This window comes from Urocampus carinirostris, chromosome 10 (genome assembly GCF_059441175.1).
Source record: "Urocampus carinirostris isolate Australia breed hairy pipefish chromosome 10, RoL_Ucar_1.0, whole genome shotgun sequence".
Classification (NCBI taxonomy): Eukaryota; Metazoa; Chordata; class Actinopteri; order Syngnathiformes; family Syngnathidae; genus Urocampus; species Urocampus carinirostris.
Window position 1 is genome coordinate 20,219,155 of NC_142358.1, and position 22,806 is coordinate 20,241,960.

The 22,806-nt window shown below is 39.2% G+C and overlaps 2 protein-coding genes across 5 annotated transcripts in view; one reads left to right on the top strand and one right to left on the bottom strand.

The window, feature by feature from the left end:
* LOC148358056 (transmembrane protein 120A-A-like) lies at positions 1-21,739 on the bottom strand. 3 transcript variants are annotated; one of them, XM_088345336.1, is made up of 13 exons: positions 13,986-14,042; positions 12,938-12,987; positions 10,195-10,313; positions 9,957-10,061; positions 9,754-9,813; positions 5,421-5,513; positions 5,248-5,337; positions 5,095-5,160; positions 4,257-4,318; positions 4,093-4,185; positions 3,913-3,977; positions 1,755-1,823; positions 1-1,417 (listed from the first exon to the last, which is right to left on the bottom strand). In XM_088345336.1, the coding sequence occupies exons 3-13, from the start codon at positions 10,212-10,214 to the stop codon at positions 1,304-1,306; spliced, it is 837 nt and encodes a 278-aa protein (XP_088201462.1). In that variant the 5' UTR covers positions 10,215-10,313; positions 12,938-12,987; positions 13,986-14,042; the 3' UTR covers positions 1-1,303. The 3 variants fall into 3 exon arrangements, with proteins under 3 accessions (XP_088201462.1, XP_088201463.1, XP_088201460.1); XM_088345337.1 differs by lacking the exons at positions 12,938-12,987; positions 13,986-14,042 and adding an exon at positions 21,681-21,739; XM_088345334.1 differs by lacking the exon at positions 13,986-14,042 and having other exon boundaries at positions 12,938-13,018.
* Positions 16,827-22,806, top strand: part of gdpd1 (glycerophosphodiester phosphodiesterase domain containing 1) — a 15,837-nt gene continuing 9,857 nt past the window's right edge. The window contains exons 1-4 of one of the 2 annotated variants that reach the window (XM_088345339.1): positions 16,827-17,275; positions 19,689-19,731; positions 19,801-19,936; positions 21,736-21,781. In XM_088345339.1, the coding sequence (XP_088201465.1) occupies positions 17,140-17,275; positions 19,689-19,731; positions 19,801-19,936; positions 21,736-21,781 (361 nt within the window). In that variant the 5' untranslated portion in view covers positions 16,827-17,139. The remainder of the gene's footprint in view (positions 17,276-19,688; positions 19,732-19,800; positions 19,937-21,735; positions 21,782-22,806) is intronic. The other variant, XM_088345338.1, reaches the window with a different exon arrangement.

Below are 22,806 nucleotides of genomic sequence, written 5' to 3' on the forward strand. Positions count from 1 at the left end.
TACAATACTTGGTGTGAAATCTGGGCCTAGCACCACCCCAACAGACAAATACTTATCCTGTAAACAGCCCGTTTTCCGGAATATAATACATCATTCATAATACATGTAATACATAGTTGCTTGAAGATTTACATTCAAAATCCCAGTGGGGAGAAACACCAAGAAAAGTATGTGTGTATACAATTTAGAAAAAAAAGGTACAATCACAATGTATTTTTGGAACTTAATTATATTACAAAAACACATTAAATCTGTAGGATAAAATGCAAAATTCGGTTGGATATTGTATTTTCATAATCTATCTGTTATTATGCAATCTAGCGGCAGGGTATATCAATGTAGCGATTGTCATCATTTGAAAAGAAAACACCAATGTTTGAACATGTCATGGTTTAGCGCCTGCAATCCCTTTCCTTCTCCAAGAGATGGCAGCATTACCTCATTTCCAGTCCCCCTTAAAATTCCTCTGTCCAGGTGCAATTAGCGAACCTCTGTCATAATTACTCTGGGCTCCCACTTTACGTTACTGATACGTTTTTGATTCCCGAAGAAATTCACTTGCCAAGAAAACAGCTTATCCTTCCAAGATTTTCTTCTTCGTTCCCTCTTTGTTCCAAGTTCATCCACTCTAAGACCTGCCACTCCAACCTTCTTCTGAAAGGTATTCCTAAGTCTTCTTTTCAAGATTCACGCCAACCCAAGATTTCCTCTCAAGTCTCCTTCTCATGTCTGTCCCCTTCATCCCAAGTCCTGCAACTCCAACTGCTTTCTTAAAGGTATTCCCAAGTCTTCTTTTCAGGTTTCTTGGCACCCTAAGCTCGCCTCAGGTTTTCTCTCCTCAATAGTCCCGGTTCCACTCTCCTTATCATTCTTGAAGTATCTTTTGTCTCTTGAATAAATGCCCCTTATTGTCTCCTTGTGTTCTGTATTTGGGTGTGTCTTATATTTCGTGACAGAACAGGTTAAGTCAGGGGTCAGAAACCCAAAATGTTGACAAGCCATATTGAACACAAAAAAAGTATTAATATACAATATGTCTGGAGCTGCAAAAAATCAAAAGCCTTAAAAGAAGGGAAACACATACTGCATCCATCTATATTCAGTGGAAAACATTCAAAGCGTTTGTGTCCTGTTTGTCCTTCTACAGAAAAGTTTTTTTTACATTATCAGTTATTTTTGAAAAAGCACCAAGGAGCCACTAGATAGTATCACATGCTGCCCTAGAGAGACTACTTGCCGTTCCACGGGTTAGTGAGAGTGGATCATTTTCATCAGCTAACTTTCGATGGACTACTAGTACCAATCAAAGAGTCTTCGTTTTGTGATTCCTCTGCTTTAACTTTTGATGGACCACAGCAAGGGTCGTGAAGACGTTTCCCGTGAACAGAATAAAGAAGCAGAGGCTGCACACCAAGACCTGGCATTGACAACAGAATAAATGTGAATTAGTCCTCTAGTTGGTTTTCACCTTCAAAAATAAACATATTTTTCCTACATTTGTGATTTCAATTTATCCCGAAATAACACTTCCATATGAGACTGTCGGTACAGAAATGTTGAGTTGTTTGCTCAGTGTAATCTAGACTAGCTTTTTATCTCGAAAGGCAAACTTGGAAATCCAGACTACATCTCTAATGGAAACCGTTAACTCAATGAACTGTGTGTTGGAAATACAAACTTTTTCAATGGGTCATCCTAAATGTTTTACAAAAGCAATAAGCGGAGGGGAAAACTAGATTGAGTGCAACACTGACCTGCCATTCTTTGCCATCTGGGAGCTGAGCCATTCTGAAGAGAGCGATGCTATTGAAGAGCTGCCAGAACTACAACAAAAGACTTGGTCTCAGAGTTGTATTTGTTTATAAATGTACATACGGATCCAACAATTAGGAACACAGTAAATATTGAGCAATTAGGTGAAAACAAATCCGATTTTATGATGTCAACATACAGTGCAAGAGGCGGACTCGAACCAATTGCAAGCGATAGTATGTATCACGTAAAAATTCAAAGCTTTGAGCAGGGGTCTCAAATGATCCTGGGGCCAATTGCGGCCTCTCGGATGATAGTGTGCCTTAATATGAAAGTTAAAAAGACAGTGCGTATTATTTGCCCACTAGATGTTGTTGTATTCCGTCGTGCCACCGAAAACATGTGGACAAAGCACAGTGGAAGACGACACAATACGATGAGTCTCAAAGTGACCGAAATGCACCCTATCACTATTGAAAAGAAGAGAAATAAGAAAATAAAAAACATTTTTTTTAAAACAAAAAAAAGAAAACAAGAAAAGAGAACAATAAAAAATAAGAAGTAGGACAAAAGTTAAACTTAGGGAAAAAGGAAAAGAAAAAGGAAAAATAAAAAAGAGAAAAGTTGCAATTTGATCAGTTTTTGTCCTTTTTCTCTTTAATTCCTTTTTTAAATTTGTTTCCCTCTTTTCTTTCTTTATTTCCATTTTCCTTTGTTGGTTTCTTTTTCCCTACTTTTCTTTTTATTCCCATTTTCCCATTTTTGACCCTATTTTTATTCCTTTTTAAAGGTTTTTGTATCCTTTAGAAATATATATTTTTCTTTTTGTCTTTCAAATTTGGTTGCACCACACATTGCAGCGACATCTAGTAGACAAATATAAAACACTGTCCGTTTAAGAACAGCGGAATGTTTTATCAGCACTGTTTTTGTGGAAAACCCTATTTGGCCCATTCTCACCAGCTTAACTGAGTTTGAGACTCCTGGCTTAGAGCAAGGGTCAGCAACCCAAAATGTTGAAAGAGTCATATTGGACCAAAAATACAAAATAAAATTATTTTGTCGCCACGAAAAAATCATAGGCCTTATATAATAAGGCTTATAATGAATGCAACACATGCCAAATGTTTCTATATTAGCCATGTTGGCCAACCATCCAATTGACTAAGTTGGATGAAGCGCATTCTGTGGAGAATGAGGCACCATGTGACCACTCTGCTGTATGATACCGACTCCAGTTTAACTTCATTACAATAAGTATCATTTCATTTCTCTGATGAAAATAAAAAAGAAATCCAATTTTGTATGTCTTTTTTATTTTGCCTATTGGATAAACAAAAACAAAATCAAAGATGCTTGACCTTCCCCTTATTTGGCAAACGAAACAATTGCGATAAAACGCAGCATGCATTTATACAAATGAAATGGTAGCCTTTTGAAAAGGTAAAAAAGAAAATACAATTGAGTTAATAGTTTAAATTTGATTTCTGTACAGTTTTTTTTCTGTACTGTTTTTATCTTTGGAGTACATGGTCGATCACACACTCGCTGATTTGTTTAAAACAGCCACCTGCATTGGTTTTGAGACTGCCCGCGGAGCTTTTCTCACACACGGGAGAGCAGAGAAAGTGGGGAAGAGATGTGCCGGATTTTTGCATTGCAGGTAAATTCTCCAGGAAAGATTTTAAGCTTCAATGCCAATACTTCACGTTACGATCTTTGACTTTTCTATGTTTGAGCGACAACCTGTATCACGTCTTTTTTACAACCCGATACCAGTGAGAGAACGGCAGTCAAACTCGTCACTTCCCACTGAGAACTAGTACCAGCTGATCTTCCCTCTTATATAATAGTTTCACCCCTTATTGAAATGTAATATTTATTTTACACATTTCCACTGCAATAGAAAACTTTATAAGTGTTTGTGTCATGTCTGTCCTCCTACAGAAACCATATTAAAACAAAAACATATATTCCGCCCCCAAGTTTTTTCAATTTGTAAACATTTTTGGAAAAGCACCACGGAACCACTCGGCCGCGCCAAAGAGCCGCATGCGCTCCTGAGCCACGGGTTGCCGAACCCCGGCTTTGAGAAAGGTTATTGTTAATGCAAATTCATGCAAGACTTTTTTGTAGGCATTCCGTTGAATGTGCACTCACATGACCGAAAAACAGGAAGGGCAACAGAAACGTCAGTCCTTTCCACATCCAGGATTGGAATCCCTCTAATAACAGAAATCAACTTTGCTTTGAAGTTCATGTTTTGAATTTTAAAACAATTTTGACAGGGCCTGTCAGAGGGTTTGTTCTGTGACATAGTATTGTGTCTGTGAACCTTACCCACAGTCAGATCCATGTTGTGTCTTTCTCCCAGTGCTCTGAGTCTGTACAGACACCCACTCTGATAATAACACTGCAGGCATTGTACAAAACCTGAAGAGATGATTAAACAACCGGTTAACATAGATCGGGTTTAAGTTACTTTTTGCAAGACTTGAACTTACTTTGATAGAGGGAGTAAGCCAGGAACTGGTTCCTGAAAATCTTGTACAAGTTGCCATCTGGCCTAGAGTGTAGAATGGCGGACATTTGACTTTGTTGTAGGTTTTACTTTGTTTAAAGGGACAGTGTGTAATATTTGAACACTAAGTGTCAATGTATTGTGTCGTGCAACTGAACATACGTGTGACAAAGCACAAAGAAGAAAACAACCTGCCGAACTGCAACATTTTTCTTCTTATTTTTCAAAAATAAATAAATAAAAATGGGAAAAGAGAGAAACAGGAAAAAAGGAAGAATAACGAGAAAAAAAGAGAAGCATAAAATAACAAATGACAGTACAAAGTAAAGGAAAAATGGGGAAAATGAGGAGAATAAGGAGAAAAAGAAATAGAGAAATACAAGTTAGAGAGAAAAAAGAAAATAGAATAAAAAGGAATAAAGGGGGAATAAAAAACAAGAAATATAGAGAAAGTAAAAAAGAAAGAAAAAGGAAGAGAAATTTGAAAAGAATAAAAGAACAAAAAGAGAGAAAAAGAAGAAAAAGGAAAGGGAGAGAGAAAAAAGAAAAATAGAAGAAAAAATAAAGTCAAAATTAAGAGAGGAAAAATACAGTTTTTTGGGGGGGGCCTTAACAACAGGATTAAGGGTAAGTGAACCTCATCTGACGTAAAATAAATCCTCCACCTATAAGTAATTAAAAATGCATGTTTATATGTTAGTTTGTGTCTTTTTAATAAAAATCTAAATGAAAATATATTTTTACTATTGAATTAAGTTTTTATAGCACCCGGTGGTGCTAAATAAGATACACTGTCCCTTTAAGCTTTTAATTTTACCCACCATGTCAGCATTACTCCAGATAAAAAAGCTGAGACGTAATGATGAAAAACCCACCAACCTTTGATTCTGTGAAATAGGTGACAAAACGTGAATTCAATTCCCAAATTATTTTGAAAAAGTTACTATTTCCTCAGAACTACAAACAAGTCTGACCTGGAGCCGTTATTTATTAGGATACTTTCCCTGATTGTTAATGTACAGTAATACCACACCAGCAGAAAGTTGAGGATGGCGTCAAGAAATCTGCAAACAGGAACGGAAATTAAACAAAAGTTGTGTTCATCTCATTTATAGCGAGTCATTTTTTTCCTTCTGGGAATGCTTACCTGTAGCTCACAAAGAAGCATGTAAGGGAAAAGAGCAGCAGGACAACAGTGAGGTACAGCTTGAACTTCTCATATTCGTCTTTGTAGGCAAATCTGATGAGTATTCAGAAAATTAAATATCCATAACTGAGCTTTTGACCAAATTAAAATTAGTGTTGAGACCCCAAATGATTATATATATATATATATATATATATATATATATATATATATATATATATATACCATCCATCCATCCATTATCTGCACCGCTTATCCTCAGTAGGGTCGCGGGGGTGCTGGAGCCCATCCCAGCAATCATCGGGCAGTGGGCAGGGAACACCCTGAACTGGTTGCCAGCCAGTCGCAGGGCACACAGGGACAGACAATTCGCTGGCTCATTCACACCTAGGGACAATTTTGACCAGCCAATTAACCTGACATGCATGTTTTTTGAATGTGGGAGGAAACCGGAGTACCCGGAGGAAACGCAAGCACGGGAAGAACATGCAAACTTCACACAGGGGGTTCGAACCCACGAACTCAGAACTGTGCCGCACATGCGCTAACCACTGCGCTGCCGTGCTGCCCCTGTGTATATATATTTATATATATATCTATAGAGAGAGAGAGGGAGAGAGAGAGAGAGAGAGAGAGAGAGAGAGAGAGAGAGATGGATATATAGATATAGATATATCTATATCTATCTGTATATATATATATATATATATATATATATATATATATATATATATATATATATATATATATATATATATATATATATGTATTTATATATATATATATATATATATATATACAAATTGAAATGAAATGTTTATTTAAGGTATTGTTGGACACATTAATCAAAACATGACACAAAGAAAAATAAATAATGCTGAGAGTGAGCATGGCCAAATATGGTCACCTTACGCCCCCTCCCCTAAGAAAATTTGACAAATCTATATCTGCCAACTTTTGCTCAAAGGTTTGCACCGTATTTGCACTAATAACCCGGTCAGGCAAAAAATTCCAAATTTTTGGTATCTGAAAGAAATAAAGTTTCCATGCAAGTTGCTGGTAGGTCTAGGCACCCGTAACTTATATCTGTGACCACGTAAACCATCAACACGACAGAACTCAAAAAATTGATCAAAAGGCATCATCATTCCATGCAGTACTTTGAACACAAAAATTAAATCAAATCGAATTCTGCGGAGCTCCAAAAAGTCCAAGTTCAGTCTTTGTAGTCTTTCCGGATATGACAAGTTGTGCATCCCAGGTATCCGCTTTGTATACCGACGTTGAACTCCTTCCAGTAGGTTAATGTCCTTGAGTAAGTAAGGGTTCCACACAACGCTATTATATTCTAACCCGGGTCTAACATAAACGCAAAACATTCGAACTAAGAATGCTGGGTTCTTGTTGTAAAAGTGTCTGTAAATGTTTGATGCTTTGTTGGTAATTTTGGCGATATGCGTGAAAAACTTTAGGTTTGAAGTAAGAGTGACACCCAGATCCTTATGTTCAGTAACAACATGCAAATCATGATCATTAATGTTATACAGCGGAACAGAACCATGAAAAAACGACTTTGCTAAGCATTTATGAGATGACTGTTGCAGTTGCCACTGTTCGGACCAAAGAAAAACAAATTTTTGGAACCTCAAATTAGAGAATCAATTGTTCCTGCAACCTGGGTTTTTGGTAAGAAAGCCGACAGTTTAGCATCATCGGCAAAAATTGAGATGTCACTACTTTGAATGGCCTCAGATAGGTCGTTCACAAAAAACAGAAATAATAATGGTCCTAGTGCTGAGCCCTGCGGTACCCCACTACAAACTTCTAACCACGCTGAAAGAACATCCTCAATTTTTACGCATTGTTTACGATTTGACAAATATGCAGTTATCCATTCAAGCAGTTTTCCACTAGTACCATACCATTTCAGTTTTTGCAAAAGCTTGTCATGAGACACTTTATCAAAAGCCTTGCAGAAGTCTAAGTAAACAACATGACCAGCCATATTGTGAACAAAAAACATACTGGTAATATTATTCAAATGAGCGATCAAGTTAGTCATGGTAGAATGGGTAAGACATCAGCACTGAGCCAGTCCTCAGGCAGCTGTGAATCCTCAAAAGATCTAGAAAACAGGTAAAATAATGGTTCACACAAAAAGTCAGCTAGCTTTTTAAGCAAGAAATTTGGAATTTTGTCAGGGCCAGCTGAAAATTTGCTGGGATGTTTTATCAAGTATTTATGAATTAACTCCTTTGAAAGTTCCACAGAATTCAGAACAGCTGAAGTTCTGCTGGGAAAGTCGGGTGACTCCATATATATCTCCATCTATATATATATATATATATATATATATATATATATATATATATATATATATATATATATATATATATATACACAGTGAAGAAAATAATTATTTGAACACCTGTGAGAATTAATTTGAATATTTGGTAAAGTAGCCTTTGTTTGCTATTACAGAGGTCAAACGTTTCCTGTAGTCTTCCTGGCCCACTCCTCCACACAGATCTTCTCTAGATCAGTCAGGTTTCTGGGCTGTCGCAGAGAAACACAGAGTTTGAGCTCCCTCTAAAGATTTTCGATTGTGTTCGGGTCTGGAGACTGGCTGGGCCATGCTAGAACCTTGATATGTTTCTTACGGAGCCACTCTTTGGTTTTCATGGCTGTGTGCTTCGGGTCGTTGTCGTATTGGAAGATCCAGCGACAACCCATCTTCAATGCTCTGACTGAGGGAAGGAGGTTGTTCCCCAAAATGTCACAATACACGGCCCCAGTCATCCTCTTTTTAATGCAGTGCACTCGTTCTGTCCCATATGCAGAAAAAACACCCCCAAAGCATGATGCTACCACCCACATGCTTCAGAGTAGGGATGGTGTTCTTCGGATTGTACACTTCATTCCTTTTCTTCCAAACACGCTTTGTGGTATTATGACCGAAAAGTTCTATTTTGGTCTCATCTGACCACAAAACTTTCTCCCATGACTACTATGTATCAGCCAATTGGGCATATGCAAACTCAAGACGGGCCTTGACATGTGCTGGTTCAAGCAGGGGAACCTTTCGTGCAATGATTGCAAATAATGACGTCTTAGTGTATTATCGACAGTAACCTAAGAAATGGTGGTCCGAGCTTTTATCAGGTCATTGACCAACTCCTGTCGTGTACTTCCGGGCGGTTTCCTCACCTTTCTTAGAATTATAGAGACTCCACGAGGTAATATCTTGCATGGGGCTCCACTCCGATTGAGATTGACCGTCATGTTTAGCTTCATCCATTTTCTAATGATTGCTCCAACAGTGGACCTTATTTCACCAAGCTGCTTGGCAATTGCTTTGTAGCCCTTTCCAGCCTTGTAGAGGTGTACAATTTTGACTCTGGTGTCTTTGGACAGCTCATTGGCCTTTGCCATGTTACAAGTTAAAGTCTTACTGATTGTATGGGGTGGACGGGTGTCTTTTTGCAGCTAATGACCTCAAACAGGAGCATCTGATTCAGGACGATACATGGAGTGCAGGTGGACTTCTAATGGGCGGACTAACAGGTCTTTCAGGGACAGAATTCTAGATGATACACAGGTATATATTCTTTATATATAAAGTTATAATTAAAAAATATATAAAGTTATAATGGGCAGCTCGGCAGCGCAGTGGTTAGCGCGTGTGCGGCACAGTTCTAAGGTCTTGGGAACCTCCTGTGTGGGTTCAAATCCAGCTACCGGACTTACTGTGCGGAGTTTGTATGTTCTCCCCGTGCTTGCGTGGGTTTCCTCCGGGCACTCCGGTTTCCTCCCACATTCCAAAGACATGCATTTCAGGTCGATTGGCCGGGCCAAATTGTCCCTAGGTGTGAATGCGCGAGTGACTTGTCTGTCCCTGTGTGCCCTGCGATTGGCTGGCAACCAGTTCAGGGTGTTCCCTGCCCACTGCCCGATGATTGCTGGGATGGGCTCCAGCACCCCCGCGACCCTACTGAGAATAAGCGGTGCAGCTAATGAGATGAGATGAGATAAAGTTATAATTAAAAAAATGTAATACATCATTTGTGTTGTGCCAGAGCTAATTAAAGTGGTACCTTTTGTTGCTTATACTAGTGACACCATAAGCTATTAATAAAGCTTGACTTCTCCCAACTTTATTTCTAACTAGCAACTGTTTTTTTCACTTGAAGTATCTAATTTGAGTTTTTTTTGTTTTCTCTATTCTTCTTGGTTTTTGATTTTTAACATTCCTAGTTGTTTTGTTTGCAATGAAATCTCAAAGAGCAAAGTAAGCAAGAGACTTTTGGTAGGGAAAAAGAAGAAAAAAAATTACTTTAACTGTTTGCTGAGCAGCGTGACGTTCACATTCCCGAGAACCAGGCTGAGATACAGCCTGAAACACAAAATCATATTGACCTTGCTTTAAAACAAACAATGTAAGTGTTTATTCATAAGGAATACAATGTTGAGGCATTCATTGCTATGCTAAACCCGTTGTGCATGTAAAATCAAACTTGACTTATTTATATTTATCACCCATTTTTCCTTGGGAGAAAGGCTTCCATTTCAAAGAGAGCGTGGGTTTGGATCTTTATTTTCTCTTTTACTTCACCAAGGTTGTCTTCCTCTGCTTGTCGATTGCTACGTTTAGTTGATGAGAAAAAAAACACATCCAGGGTTATCGCTGGAAAAAACAGCATTCCAGTCTGTGAAGTGTGTATGTGCATGTGTTTGTGTCTCTTTTCAGCAAAGTGTGTGCTTTTGTGTGGGCTACTTTTTCAAAAGGGAGGACATCTCTTGGAGTCGTGTTTGTTGACTGGAAATGGAAGACAAGCAACTTTTCTGGAGTTTGGAAAGTTCATCCAATTTTTGTAGGTATATCCTGTGTGCCTCCTGGATGACAGAAAAAAAATGTCAGAGGGTGGGCGGAGCAATATTGTATACATTAATATCATCGATACAGAGAGTACTAGGGTCAGATCGATACTGTTGTCCCGGGATCGATACTGTCTTCTCACTTTGATGAGCACTAAGATTAATTTCGTTAGTGGATCGTAAGATTATACAAACATTATAACTTTCAAATTGTATCAGTTGAGTTTATACTTTATTTGCACTGATGACTTTACTTTCAAATTATTATACAATGGAAGGCATTTCAGTTATTTTGTTGACATTGTTACACAACATTTTTATTTTCATTGTATTGGTGTTTCTTTGGTTAGACCTTTTGTCACGAACGGTGGACCCAAATGCGTAAAGTTTCACACAATGCATTATTGAGGCATCGGGGAAGTCAGGGCGATAGGACAAAGACCGCAATCTGGTGCTCGCTGGGCAGGAGGAGCAGGAAGCCCTTGCGAACGAAGCGTGGTCGGGGATAAGAAGCAAGTCAGGCAGCCGGGACGGGAGAACGAAGCGTGATCATGGATCGGAACACGTCGGGTAGCTGGGACAGGAGAACGAAGCGTGATCGTGGATCGGAACAAGTTGGGTAGCCGGGACGGGAGAACGGAGCGTGGTCGGAGATCGGAACAAGTCAGGTAACGGGGGACGATCGGGAAGCCAAGGACAGGGGATCGATACAAAATACAGGGAACGGAGTCCAGCAGGATACAGGAACAGGTCGGGAACAGATCGGGAGCCAGACTCAAAAATCCTGGCCTTGCATGTGCGGAGGTTCGCTGACAAACTGACCAGGAGTGAACGAGAATGACATGCTTAAATAGTGTGATGACTAATTAGGGAACAAGTGACAGCTGGGGCTCAGAGAGTGAGCGGAAGTGAGGGCAATTGACAAATCATGACAACAGTTGTAAAATAAGTGCTTTTTATATACTATTCAAGGTTTTCACATTGTATCGTTAGCGGAATTAGCACTTTCTGACTTTATTTTCAAAATATCAGAGCAAGAACCAACAGAATGGGTAGCAGCTTTTTACCAGGAGCCTTTACCACCCTGAACTTCCATTTGCAGCGTTCATGAGCATAATGTTCGGTACAACTGCCACTGTGAATATAGACATATTGATGACAAGTATAATGCCCCGGTGTTGCCTGACTTGGCATTGTGGGGCTTGGCATTGCCGGGCATTCTACTTGAGAAAGGTTGTTGGGGCGCTGGTTTATTGAAAAAGAGCTAGGGAGCCAAGAGGGAGTGCCAAAGAGCAGTACGACCGCATGCAGCTTCTGAGCCACTTGCACACAAAAGCAGATGTTTATCAATTATTTTGTTTTTTTTATTGAGGGTGCCTTGATACGAAACCTAGCTGAAAGAAACTCCGAAGGGCTTAAAGAAGGACTGCATACATTTTCACAGAAACTGGTTCAGCCGTTCGGAGCCTATAAGCTGGATACGAACACACAAGCACACAAATCGAGATTTATATAATAGTGTGAATACGTAACTGATGAATATTTTTCACGTTTATTATCCTTTTGCACATGTTTACCTTTCTAATTTGTTTTACTTGCACTTAAAGAAAAATCCCTCCACTTTGTTGTATAATGACACTAAAGGCCCTTCATTCATTCATTCATTCATTCATATTGTGCAACCGAGGGATAGTCGTCATGTTGACATTGTTATATTTGTATTTCCGTGAAGTGGGACCTGAGCCAAAAGGCGGAGCTATCGATCTACCGGTCGGTCTACGTTCCTACCCTCACCTATGGTCATGAACTGTCAACGGGTTATGACCGAAAGAACAAGATCCCCGATACAAGCGGCTGAAATGAGTTTCCCTCCGAAGGGTGCCAGGGCTCTCCCTTAGAGATAAGGTGAGAAGCTCAGTCATCCGGGAGATACTCTATGTAGACCCACTGCTCCTCCAAATTGAGTTGGCTCGGGCATCTGATAAGGTGGCCTCCTGGACGCCTCCCAGGGGAGGTGTTCCGGGCATGTCCCACCAACAGGAGGTCCCAGGGGCGACCCAGGAGACGTTGAAGAGACTATGTCTCTACGCTGGCCTGGGAACGCTTCGGGATTCCGTCGGATGAGCTGCTGGAGGAAGTGGCTGGGGATAGGGACGTCTGGGCTTCCCTGTTAAGGCTGCTGCCCCCGCGACCCGATCCCGGATAAGTGGAAGACAATGGATGGATGGATGGATGCTGCTTTTTTTTTGTTTGACTCTTGGCTTTTTCTAAAACAGTTATAATTTATTCATATTTATTTTATATACTGTTAATGTATGCACTGTAGTTATTCAATAAAAAATAAATCATTTTTATTGCCTAAAATATTTGTGGTGTATTTATCATAGTTATAAACTATGAACTAACTAAAGGGCGAGGGGTTGAATTATTCAATAATCATGACATTTCAAAGCAAATCGTATTGATATCAGATCAGTGTCAATCAATACTATGTATTCAACTGGATCGGATCAAGTCCAAAATTCCCAGTACCGCCCACACCTAGCAATGTTAGCTGGAATTTATGATATAATCCATCGAACTATGGGCATGGACTATGTTAATGTTAAACAAAGAAGTTGTGTTTACTTATGGTAACTTACCTGAGCGTGCTGATACTCTTCTTCTAGACTCTCCCATTGTTGCAGAACATCTGTTAAGTTGTGTGCCATTTTGTGAGTCATTTGTTCTTGCCTTAAACTAACACTCAAACTTTGCTTTTAATTGAAACAAAATTATTTGTCCGCATTAAAATGACTGACACAAAGTGCGTCAAAGTATCATTCTTCAGGGTGTGTGTGCGAATATCATGGATAGTTTATTACATGGGATGAACTTTGACTGGTTCACTTGTTGAAAATTCTGACTTGGACATTGTTCGAAGGAAGTTTTCTGTTTACTTGCTTTTTTTTTCAAACACGGTTTTAATTGTGATTGAATCACACACATTAGGTCTTTTGATTGGTACACATTTTACAGATTATATGTGAGACAAAATAAAATAAAACAAAATAAAATAAGACAAAAATGGTCCACAAAGGAACTGGGTAATTGGAACCATTCCACATGGCACTTCCAGTGTACTAAAGAGCACAAAAAATGTCTAAAGCAATACTCTGAAGACATTAAGCTACTCATCAAGTAGAGAATACAGTTTATGGCTCATTGATCGTCTTTTCTCCCCCAACAATATATTGAATCCTGCTGCACTAGTTGGACAGAGAATTTTGATTAGTGTTATAATATTCACATTAAAAATCCACAATTTTTAAAGGAGCTGTACAGAATTTCGAAACTGTGTTACTCTCTGTCACCATCTCCTGACTTAAAGTCATGATTACAGCCTCGGTTAGCCTGTTAATAATGCAAGTACTTGCATTTCCTCAACATGCTCCAATAAACTCTACAGTACGACTTATTTTTTTCTGGGAGTAGCTTTGTAACCTGAAACATTGGATGTAAATGCGCCAATCCATTCCAAGCCCCCAACAGTATGATATATATATTTTTTAAATTATAAAAGAGCATCGGAACATGAAACGAATACATATGGAAATTAGATTATTGCACAATAAACATAAAAGGAGAGGCACATCATGTAAAAAAAACTAAGAACAAAGGAAATAATAAAAATATTAATTTACCATTTACCTGGACTCCTTGTTTACTGGTCCTCAGCAGTGTTTTTTGCCTCGCATTTCATGAAAACTGATCCAATGAAATCTGCTTTTGCCGGCTTTCCACAGCCCGTCAGAAATGTGCGAGGCAGACATCAGTATAATGAGCTATAGCCCGACCTCTCAACACATTTTCCTGGGTGATTTCTTTTAACGAATTCTGAGACTTCATGTAATTTTGCCAAAATGTCTTTAATATGGGCTGATGGAATATTGGCAGCATTCTCTTCTTGTCGTCTCTGAACTACTTCTGCACGGCGGTGTGTGTTTTCATACCTTTCTAGTATCTCTTGCTTTGTTTCGATGGCCAGAAAAAGTCTCTTCTTCGTCTTTTTATCTTGTCCACTTTACTGTATGTCTTTCGTGGGCTTCATTGTGAATGATAGCTCTTTATAACGGTACCATACAGTCAATTGTTCACAGAGCGGGAAGGAGACACGATGAACATGCCGGGTGGGGGACATGAAGAGCATGCCGGGATTCACGCATACGCACGAGATTGGCCGTTGGAACTTGGGAGCGGCGAATGGCAGCGCGTACTGTACTTTTGACGCCTTTGTAACAAGAGGAAAGGTACTTTAGAGGTACTTTGTTACATGAAACTGTTTGTATAGACATTTGTTAGTAGACGTACTGGTGTAAAAATATTTTAAAAAGCTGCAAAGACGAACAGGGCGTCACTCTCCCGCACTCCCTAAGTCCCCTTTTCATGTACCTGAAGTGTTCCGGCCCAATGGAATAGGCACAATGGAAAGTAAGGCATAAAAGCTTTGTGAACTCAGTTGGGCATTGTGAACATATTTAATAGAGAAAACATTAATCTATATTCAACTCAAATTATATACCTGCCTTTCAATCAAGCAAAATTCTATAACACGGCAGATTATTTATTGCATGATTTTTTTAAGTGAGTGGAAAAAATATATAAATACTATGTAATTATATCTAATCTCATCTCATTAGCTGTACCGCTGATCCTTATTAGGGGTCGCGGGGGGCTGGAGCCCATCCCAGCCATCTCCGGTGGGCAGGGGACACCCTGAACTGGTTGCCAGCCAATCGCAGGGCACACGGGGACAGACAACCCACTCGCTCATTCACACCTAGGGACAATTTGGACCGGCCAATTCACCTGAAATGCATGTCTTTGGAATGTGGGAGGAAACCGGAGTGCCCGGAGGAAACCCACGCAAGCACGGGGAGAACATGCAAACTCCGCACAGGAAGGCCGGTAGCTGGATTTGAACCCACGCAGGAGGTTCCCACGACCTCTGAACTGTGCCGCACACACGCTAACCACTGCGCCGCCGTGCTGCCCATGTAATTATATATAAAGACCTTTTCATAGCCTACTTCATGTGAGACGTCACAGTCGAAGCTGGAGGCAAAAGAATACTGGTCAATACACTGAAGAAACCAAGCTTTTATTTCTGCTAATTTGGAGTTAAAATGTCATGACTTGTGTTCGTGTGCCAGAATTGGAGAAAAAAAGTTAGTGATCGAAAAGAAAGTTTTACAGAATCTTAGCGAAGACTCCACATGAAAGAAAAAAAAGAGAGTTGTGGTAAATGCATTCAAGTGAAAAGATTGGACCGAGGCACTCATAAAAGATATTAGGGTTTGCAGCACACATTTCATATCAGGTAGGAAAAATTTTATGTTTAGGATTTTGTTATCAAGTCCATATTCATTATATCAGCAAAGTATCTTGTTATTTTCTTAGCTTTAACTATCTGTTAGCATTTAGCCTATTCAAAAGATGCATCTACTAAATAAAAACAAAAAATACACTAATAATTAAATGCATCTGATAAAATACTTGGATTGTGTTCCCATTGATTGTTGGCTATGCATGCATATTTTGGACCCACGCAGTGTTTAAAGGCTACATTTCTGCCAAATGCTAACATTTAATTAAAGCTAAGTTAATAAAATTCGGGTGGGAAAATCGTGAGCCCTACCTGCTGGCTGTTTAGGTAACCACCGAATTAGATTCTGAATTAAATAAATACAGTTTAAAGCAATTTACTCTACAGCTGCAAACCCGAGTATTTTTGATGAGCGCCTCGGTCCAATCTTTTCGCTATACTGCATTTACCACAACTCTCTTTTTTTTCTTTGATCAGAAGTGTCCGCTGGCATTCTGTAAAACTTCAATTTACGTTCACTAATGTTTCTTGCACGATTATGGAACACAACACACAACATAACAACAGCTAGCAGCAACGACAGCTTTCTTTTCACCTGTTTTCTAACCAGTGCAAGTTTTTTTTTTACTTCCAGGTTAAGCCTCGCCCACCAGATATGTCACAAATTTTACAATCAATAGAAAGGCTCTATAACAGGATGCCCCCTGAGGGCAGTTGTGTTGGCCGCGGACCTGTTATGAGGATAGCTCAATAATGCTGGGCCATTGTGATTTTCTAGTAAAATGTTTATTATAGTGGTTGACTGAGTCTATTTAACCGTTCTTCTAATGGTAATAACAGGTACAACATAGTAACAACATAGTAACTAATAACATGATAAGTTGTCTCAGAAATGAATATCAAACTGGGGGCCTTTTGAGGCCAATCAGTAACAAATATTAACTCTGGGCTTGGAAAAGGTTGGACACCCCAGGTCTATATAATACAAGATATTCTAGATAAGAGCTCAATCTGGGAAAAAATAATCTCGTATGTCGAAGGGACATTGACTTTCGTGGCCCCAATTTATGGCTCGTGTCAACACGTCTCAATTTCTCCAGTAGAGGGCGATAATACACCTTGGTATTTGCTTGTGATTCTGATGTTGATGACGAAGAAGAATAGCGACCGCTTATACAAACATCAACACAAACCGGTGAGGTTGTCATAATCAGCTGATAGGACAAGAAACCGCCGACTGGCCATTAATACTTTTTAGACACAAATAAACCGATACTTTATCGGTTAAAAGTGCAGCTAAATGAGGGACGCTTCGTTGGGAAATGGGTAAGCGTCAGACTCGACGAACTGAAACGGACGCAAGCCAGTCTCGGTCGCATTGATACCGCAGGGGTAAATACTAACATTACTTACGTGCCATTGAATGTATTTTACTTGGATAGCAGTAAAACCTACTTGTAAGCTGCTATTGTGGCCAAAATGTACGGTGCAGTTTGTGTTCTGTCAACGGTGACGGGCTACGTCATCACCTCTGCTCTTCTGCTCAAATGTCCCACTCTACTGCATCGAAAAAAGAAAGAGCATTTCCACAGCAAGCACATTTCCCATCGAGGCGGTAAGTGAAACGGATACATTTTAAGCAATATGTGTGTATTCGTCAAAGTTTAGTAGAGCAGCCGGAATATTACTCAAGTAAAAGTACTTTTACTGTACTTCAGATTCGGAATAATAGGATTCAAATAGAAGTATGGTGTCATAATAGTCTGTGGTTTGCAACAATCTGTGGTCTGCAGGGTTGGGTAGTGTTACTTAAACTGGATTACATTCAATTACTTTTGGATTACTCCAATACCAAATATGCTAATAAAAGACAAAAGAAACTAAATATGAATAAAATGACAACATTTTGTGCAGGCTTGGGGAGTAACGGAACACATGGAACGGCAAAAATGATGTTGTCAAGCTGTTTGGATTTATTTTCATTTTGTTTCTGTCGCATTTTATGTTAGCTTTGCCAGAGATCAAAGCCAGGAGAGAAAGCCTACCACGTGTTGTGAGTCATAATTTTAGTAGCAGTAGCTCAGGAGGTAGAGCGATCGTTTTAGGATTAAGGGATCCCAGTTCGAACCCCGGCTTGTCCGTGTTACATGCCGAAGTGTCCTTGGGTAAGACACTGAAACCCCAATACCCCCAATAAGCAGGTTAGCGCCCTACATGGCTGCACAGATCACGGCCGCTATTGGGAAATGTGAAGCACAATGTAAAGCGCTTTAAGAAGTCATTGACCTGAAAAGCGCGATATAAATGCAGATCATTTCATTTCATAAAGGGCTATACAAATGAACATGACTTGACTTGACAAGTAAAAGGTAATCATTCAAATAATTACTCGAGTAGAAGTAAAAAAGTACTTGGTGAAAAAGACTATTCAAAAACTTTGTAACTGTAGCAATGTTTTATTTCTTTATTTTTTTTAACAACCATTAATTTAGATCCTCAAAGTCCATCAAATCAACAACAATTGTTGTTAATTCAAAATAGACTAAACTACTCATGGTAAATTCAAGTGCTTTAATAAATAATGAAATAAAGATAATCACAGTAGAAATCAAAGAAATAAATTGTGCAAAAGTAGCACATTTAAAGCCCAAGTACTTTTATTTTATCAGGCTTTGCGGGCGGAACAACAAGCTAGCCCAGAGGCTGGCAGCCCAAAATGTTGAAAGAGCTACATTGGAGCGAAATAAAAACAAATTTATCATGAGCCACAAAAAATTGAAAGCCTTATATAAGCCTTATAATGGACTCAACATATGCTGTATGTATCAATATTTTTCCCTTTTCTGTGCAATAAATCACCACATGCATTTATAAGAATAAAATAGCAACCTTTTGAAACTACAACGTAAATAAAATCAAATTAATATAGTTTAAGTTGTTGTTTCTATGCAGTTTTTTTTCCCTTTTTACCTGTGGGGTCCATGGCGGATCACACACACACATGCCGGTTTGCTACTGTTTTGTTCCTTTAAAAAGCCCGGGGTTTGGGCCAAGCATTCCGGCTCCGGGTTAGAGCCTCTCACTCAGGGGACACAGGTGAGGAGAGAAAAAAATGGAGCAGAAAACAAGCAATATAGGAATGCAAATACTTACTCAAGTAACAGGTTTAATGAAGCCTAATTTTGTGGAGTAACAGTACAGTTTTTTTCTTCACCAATCTGCTCAACAAAAGTAAAAAGTACTCCCAGAAGTACATAATGTCCCAAAACGTACTCAAGTAAATGTAACAATGTAAATGTAAATTGATAGTCCCTACCTCTGGAATTTATTTGTGTTGATCAACTACCCCAGGGGTCTCAAACTCATTTTAAGTCAGGGGCCCACACGATAGAACAAACATTCTCTCGGGGGCTGGACTAGTTGATTAGAGAGAAAGAATAAGAGATAGAAAGAAATAAGAGAAAGAGAGGGAGGGAAAAGAGAGAGGGTGGGACGAAGAGACAAAGAGAGAGAGAGAGAGAGAGAAGGAGAGGGAGAGACAGAAAGAACGTGAGAAACAAAAGAGATAAAAAGAGAAATAGCGAGAGGGGGAAAGAAAGAGCGATAAAGAAAGAAATCTAAAGACAAATAGAAAGAGAGAAAGAGAGGAGAGAGAAAAAAGAAGAAGAGAATGAGTGGGTGAAATGAGTCCTTTATATTGTTATTGGCGAAGCGGATAATTTCCTGCAGACTGAGCAGAGAGCGTACAATGATTTTCTGGGCTGTGTTGATGACTCTCTAGGGTTTTCCTGTATGGTGTTGGGCTCCCAGCCATATCAGTCCATGTGTAATCGGGAGTAGTTGTTAAAAAAGACAAAACACTCAAAGTAAGAGAACTGATTTTACCCCTTTGTACAAGTATTAGGTAAAAACTAAGGCTTTCCTATAGATTAAGGATGATTTTTTTTTTCCCGTTTTTGTGTGGATTTCAATGCAATGTTTGAGTGTAGTGTACCTAATATATTGTGATTCACTTGTCTGAATTGTAGGAGCAGCAGAGAACCTAGAGAACACAATGGCCGCCTTCAAACAGTAAGTTGAACTTCGAACTACAAAGCCAAGTCTGCAGCTGATAAAGAGTGTGTCTGATGGCGATTGCAGCGCCGTGGCCCTCGGGACGGACATGTTGGAGCTCGACTGCCACCTGACAAAAGACGAGCAGGTTGTGGTATCACATGACCCACATCTGCAGCGTGCAACTGGCTTCAACGCGTACATTTCTGACATGGTGTATCAGGTAAGTAGCTGCTTTAAAAATACTATTTACTGTTTCCATGGATGTGCGGTGAAGTTCGTTTCGGGTGAGGCACAACCGGATTTATGAATAATGTATTTTTACGACCACAGGGTGCACCGTGTTAAAAGGTGCAGTCTCCGTAGCTCTTTTTCTGTATTTAACACAACACATGGAGCACTGCACAACAGGTCGCGGAGACCCGCTGGGGCCGTGTTACAACAACACAGACAAGCATACAAGTGTCTTTATTTGCTGTTTGCTTGCTAATAATATCACTCAATGGATTTTTTTGGGGCGTAGGTGTGCGCCTAATCAGAATCCTTTGTCTCGCCGTCTGCCTTGAGGCAAGAGAATTCCGCGCCTCACTCTGCATCTGCACTTTACCTACTAATTGTATTCAAAATATTACTAATTTGAGAATTTAGGGATGTTGAAAAAGCATATCCAAAAATTGCAAAGTTAAATCACAAAAACTTTAGCACTGAATAAATATATCCATTTAAAAAATGTTTTTATTTTATATTTCCATGATGACAGGTGAGTCAGCCTCTCCTGCCTCCCCTTACTGATACCTGGATAATTATTTTATTTTTGGGGGAACGAACAAAAGTATTGGCTCGTTACAGTTTAACTGTACAGGTCAGGTGTATCGACATTTCGTTCTGTGTGCATGGTTACAAAGAATGACAATAAAAGTAAAAAAAAACAAAAAACAAAAGAGAGAAGCTCCATTCTGTTCTCAAAATTTTGAGTAGTGTTGTTTAGTTCAAATTCACATCCTACAATACACATTGCATCACTTGTGGCTTTGTAACGTCTTTGTTACTTCATTCTCTTTTGTGACATATTAAAGGCTCTTGTTTGGTAAAGGCCTCTGGATTTAGTACGTATAGGTCACTCACGGCTCAAGGATCCCTTTACCGCCAAGGTTATAGGGGCGCCAATTCCTGTGGTGTGTCTTGGGCAAGTACAACCTGGCAGCGCCCAGACATGTTTCAACAGCAGCAAATGAATATAAATAACCAGAAGTAAATTTAAGACTGGCAAACTTAAATTCTTAATCCTAATTAAAGCATTTTTGCATAGTGCTTGCTTGTAATATGCTTTAAAATCATGTATAATTATTCTCACTGTAAGGTGTGGATGTAATATTACCTAGTATAAAATACTTACCTACTGCTCAAAAAAAATATGAAGAGCATAGGACTAGAGTAAAAATATAACATGGCAATGCTAGCTTCAAGAAGCACAGAGCATTTGTTTGTTACTGCCACCTCATAGAAACGTTTACTTGGGTTACATAAGCTGGCCATCACCTCACCCCCTTTGCGACTGTGATGTATATTTCAGTCAAAATAGCTACCCCTCAAGATGGAAAAAGTTGATGGACTTTACCACTCAACTCATTTTTCAAAATGTAAATATAAATGGTATGCATTTATATAGCACTTTTCAAGTCAATGAAGACCTCCTAAAGCTCTTTACAATGTTCTTCACACTTACCCATTCACACACACACTGAAAGCAGCATTAGCCATGCACTACTACCTGCTTATCTGGGGCATTAGGGATTCAGTGTCTTGCCCAAGGACACTCGGACATATTACACGAAGGAGTAAGGAATCAAACCTGAGCCTACCTCCTGAGCCACAAGGATACTATTATTCAGAATAACGTGTTCCAGTTTGTGGTGCTGCATATAAGATACCGCATTTATTATGAATATTGGCAGTAATCTACTTACTTTTTTAAAGTATTTGGCCTTATATCTCCACTCCTTTACTCCCTGTTTTGTGCAGGAGTTGCCACAGTATCTCTGCAAGCTGGCTGTAACATTTCAAAGAGGTGAGTGTCACGTGCTGCTGCCCTCCCATGCACACGCAGCAATGTAAACCCTTTGAATACTACATGCAGGTTTTATTACTTCCCGCCTTTACAGCACCATAAGGCGGAACCCTCAAAAATAGTGCTTTTTCATATTTTCCATACATAAGGCGCACTGAAATATATAAAGCATGAAATTGAGACTACAGTTTTGATTCGTGTGTAAACGATAGGCTCTTTATACATTCTTGGTATAAATGAGTCCAATGATTGATAAGTCCATTAGTATCGCGGACTAAAATATCAAAAGAAATGTATGCAATGGGAATCATACACGGGTCATGGCGGTGAGCACAGAAACAACGAGTCAGAGGAAATCATAAGTGTTAATGTGATAATCCTGGCTGGGACTCGTTTTAATTATATTGACGGGTGAGGCTCTAAAGCAAAGTATTCTTAAATGCTAATACAGTATTCAGGGTTTTTCAGAGGTTCTGTTGTTTCATCCTACATTGGTTAAAAGTTTAATTAAATTGTTCTCGTATTTAAAAATTTTTATAACACCGAAGAGGTAATATTTTTTTTATTGTGTTGTGTATTTTTTTATCTAGGATTCTGTGTTGCCTGTCTTTAAAGATCCCCAGTATAAAACCGTTTAAATTACTTATGTTCACTGTAAAAGGAAAAAGTAATGGCTAACATATTATAGTACAGTAAGACCTCGGTTATCGCGGTTAATGGGGAGCAAAACCACCCGCAAAAAGTGAAAATCTGCGAAGTAGCGACGCCCCTTCAAAAAAAAAAAATTTTTTTTTAACCATTACAGACCGCGAAGCTCTGTAGCCGCGAACGTCGAACCGCGAAGTAGCGAGGTCCCACTGTACATAATACATTTTATTCATTCATTTCATGCTTAATGTTACATTATTATTGGTAGTATATCTGTTAACGCAACAAAAAAATCTGGAGAGGCGATTGGGACGGTTATCTAAAAAGAACCGTAATTCTCATCACTAATGGGTTGCGCTTTACAATAACAAACCTAT

What these genes read in the sequence shown, in the direction of transcription:
- LOC148358056 (XM_088345334.1), bottom strand. Translation starts at nt 13,018, where the DNA reads ATGACTCACAAAATGGCACACAACTTAACAGATGTTCTGCAACAATGG. An exon ending in TTTCTCCCAAGGAAAAATGG is followed by an intron (nt 9,814 to 9,956) that starts GTGATAAATATA and finishes TTTGTGTTTCAG; the next exon opens with GCTGTATCTCAGCCTGGTTC. An exon ending in CTGCTCAGCAAACAGTTAAA is followed by an intron (nt 5,514 to 9,753) that starts GTAATTTTTTTT and finishes AATACTCATCAG; the next exon opens with ATTTGCCTACAAAGACGAAT.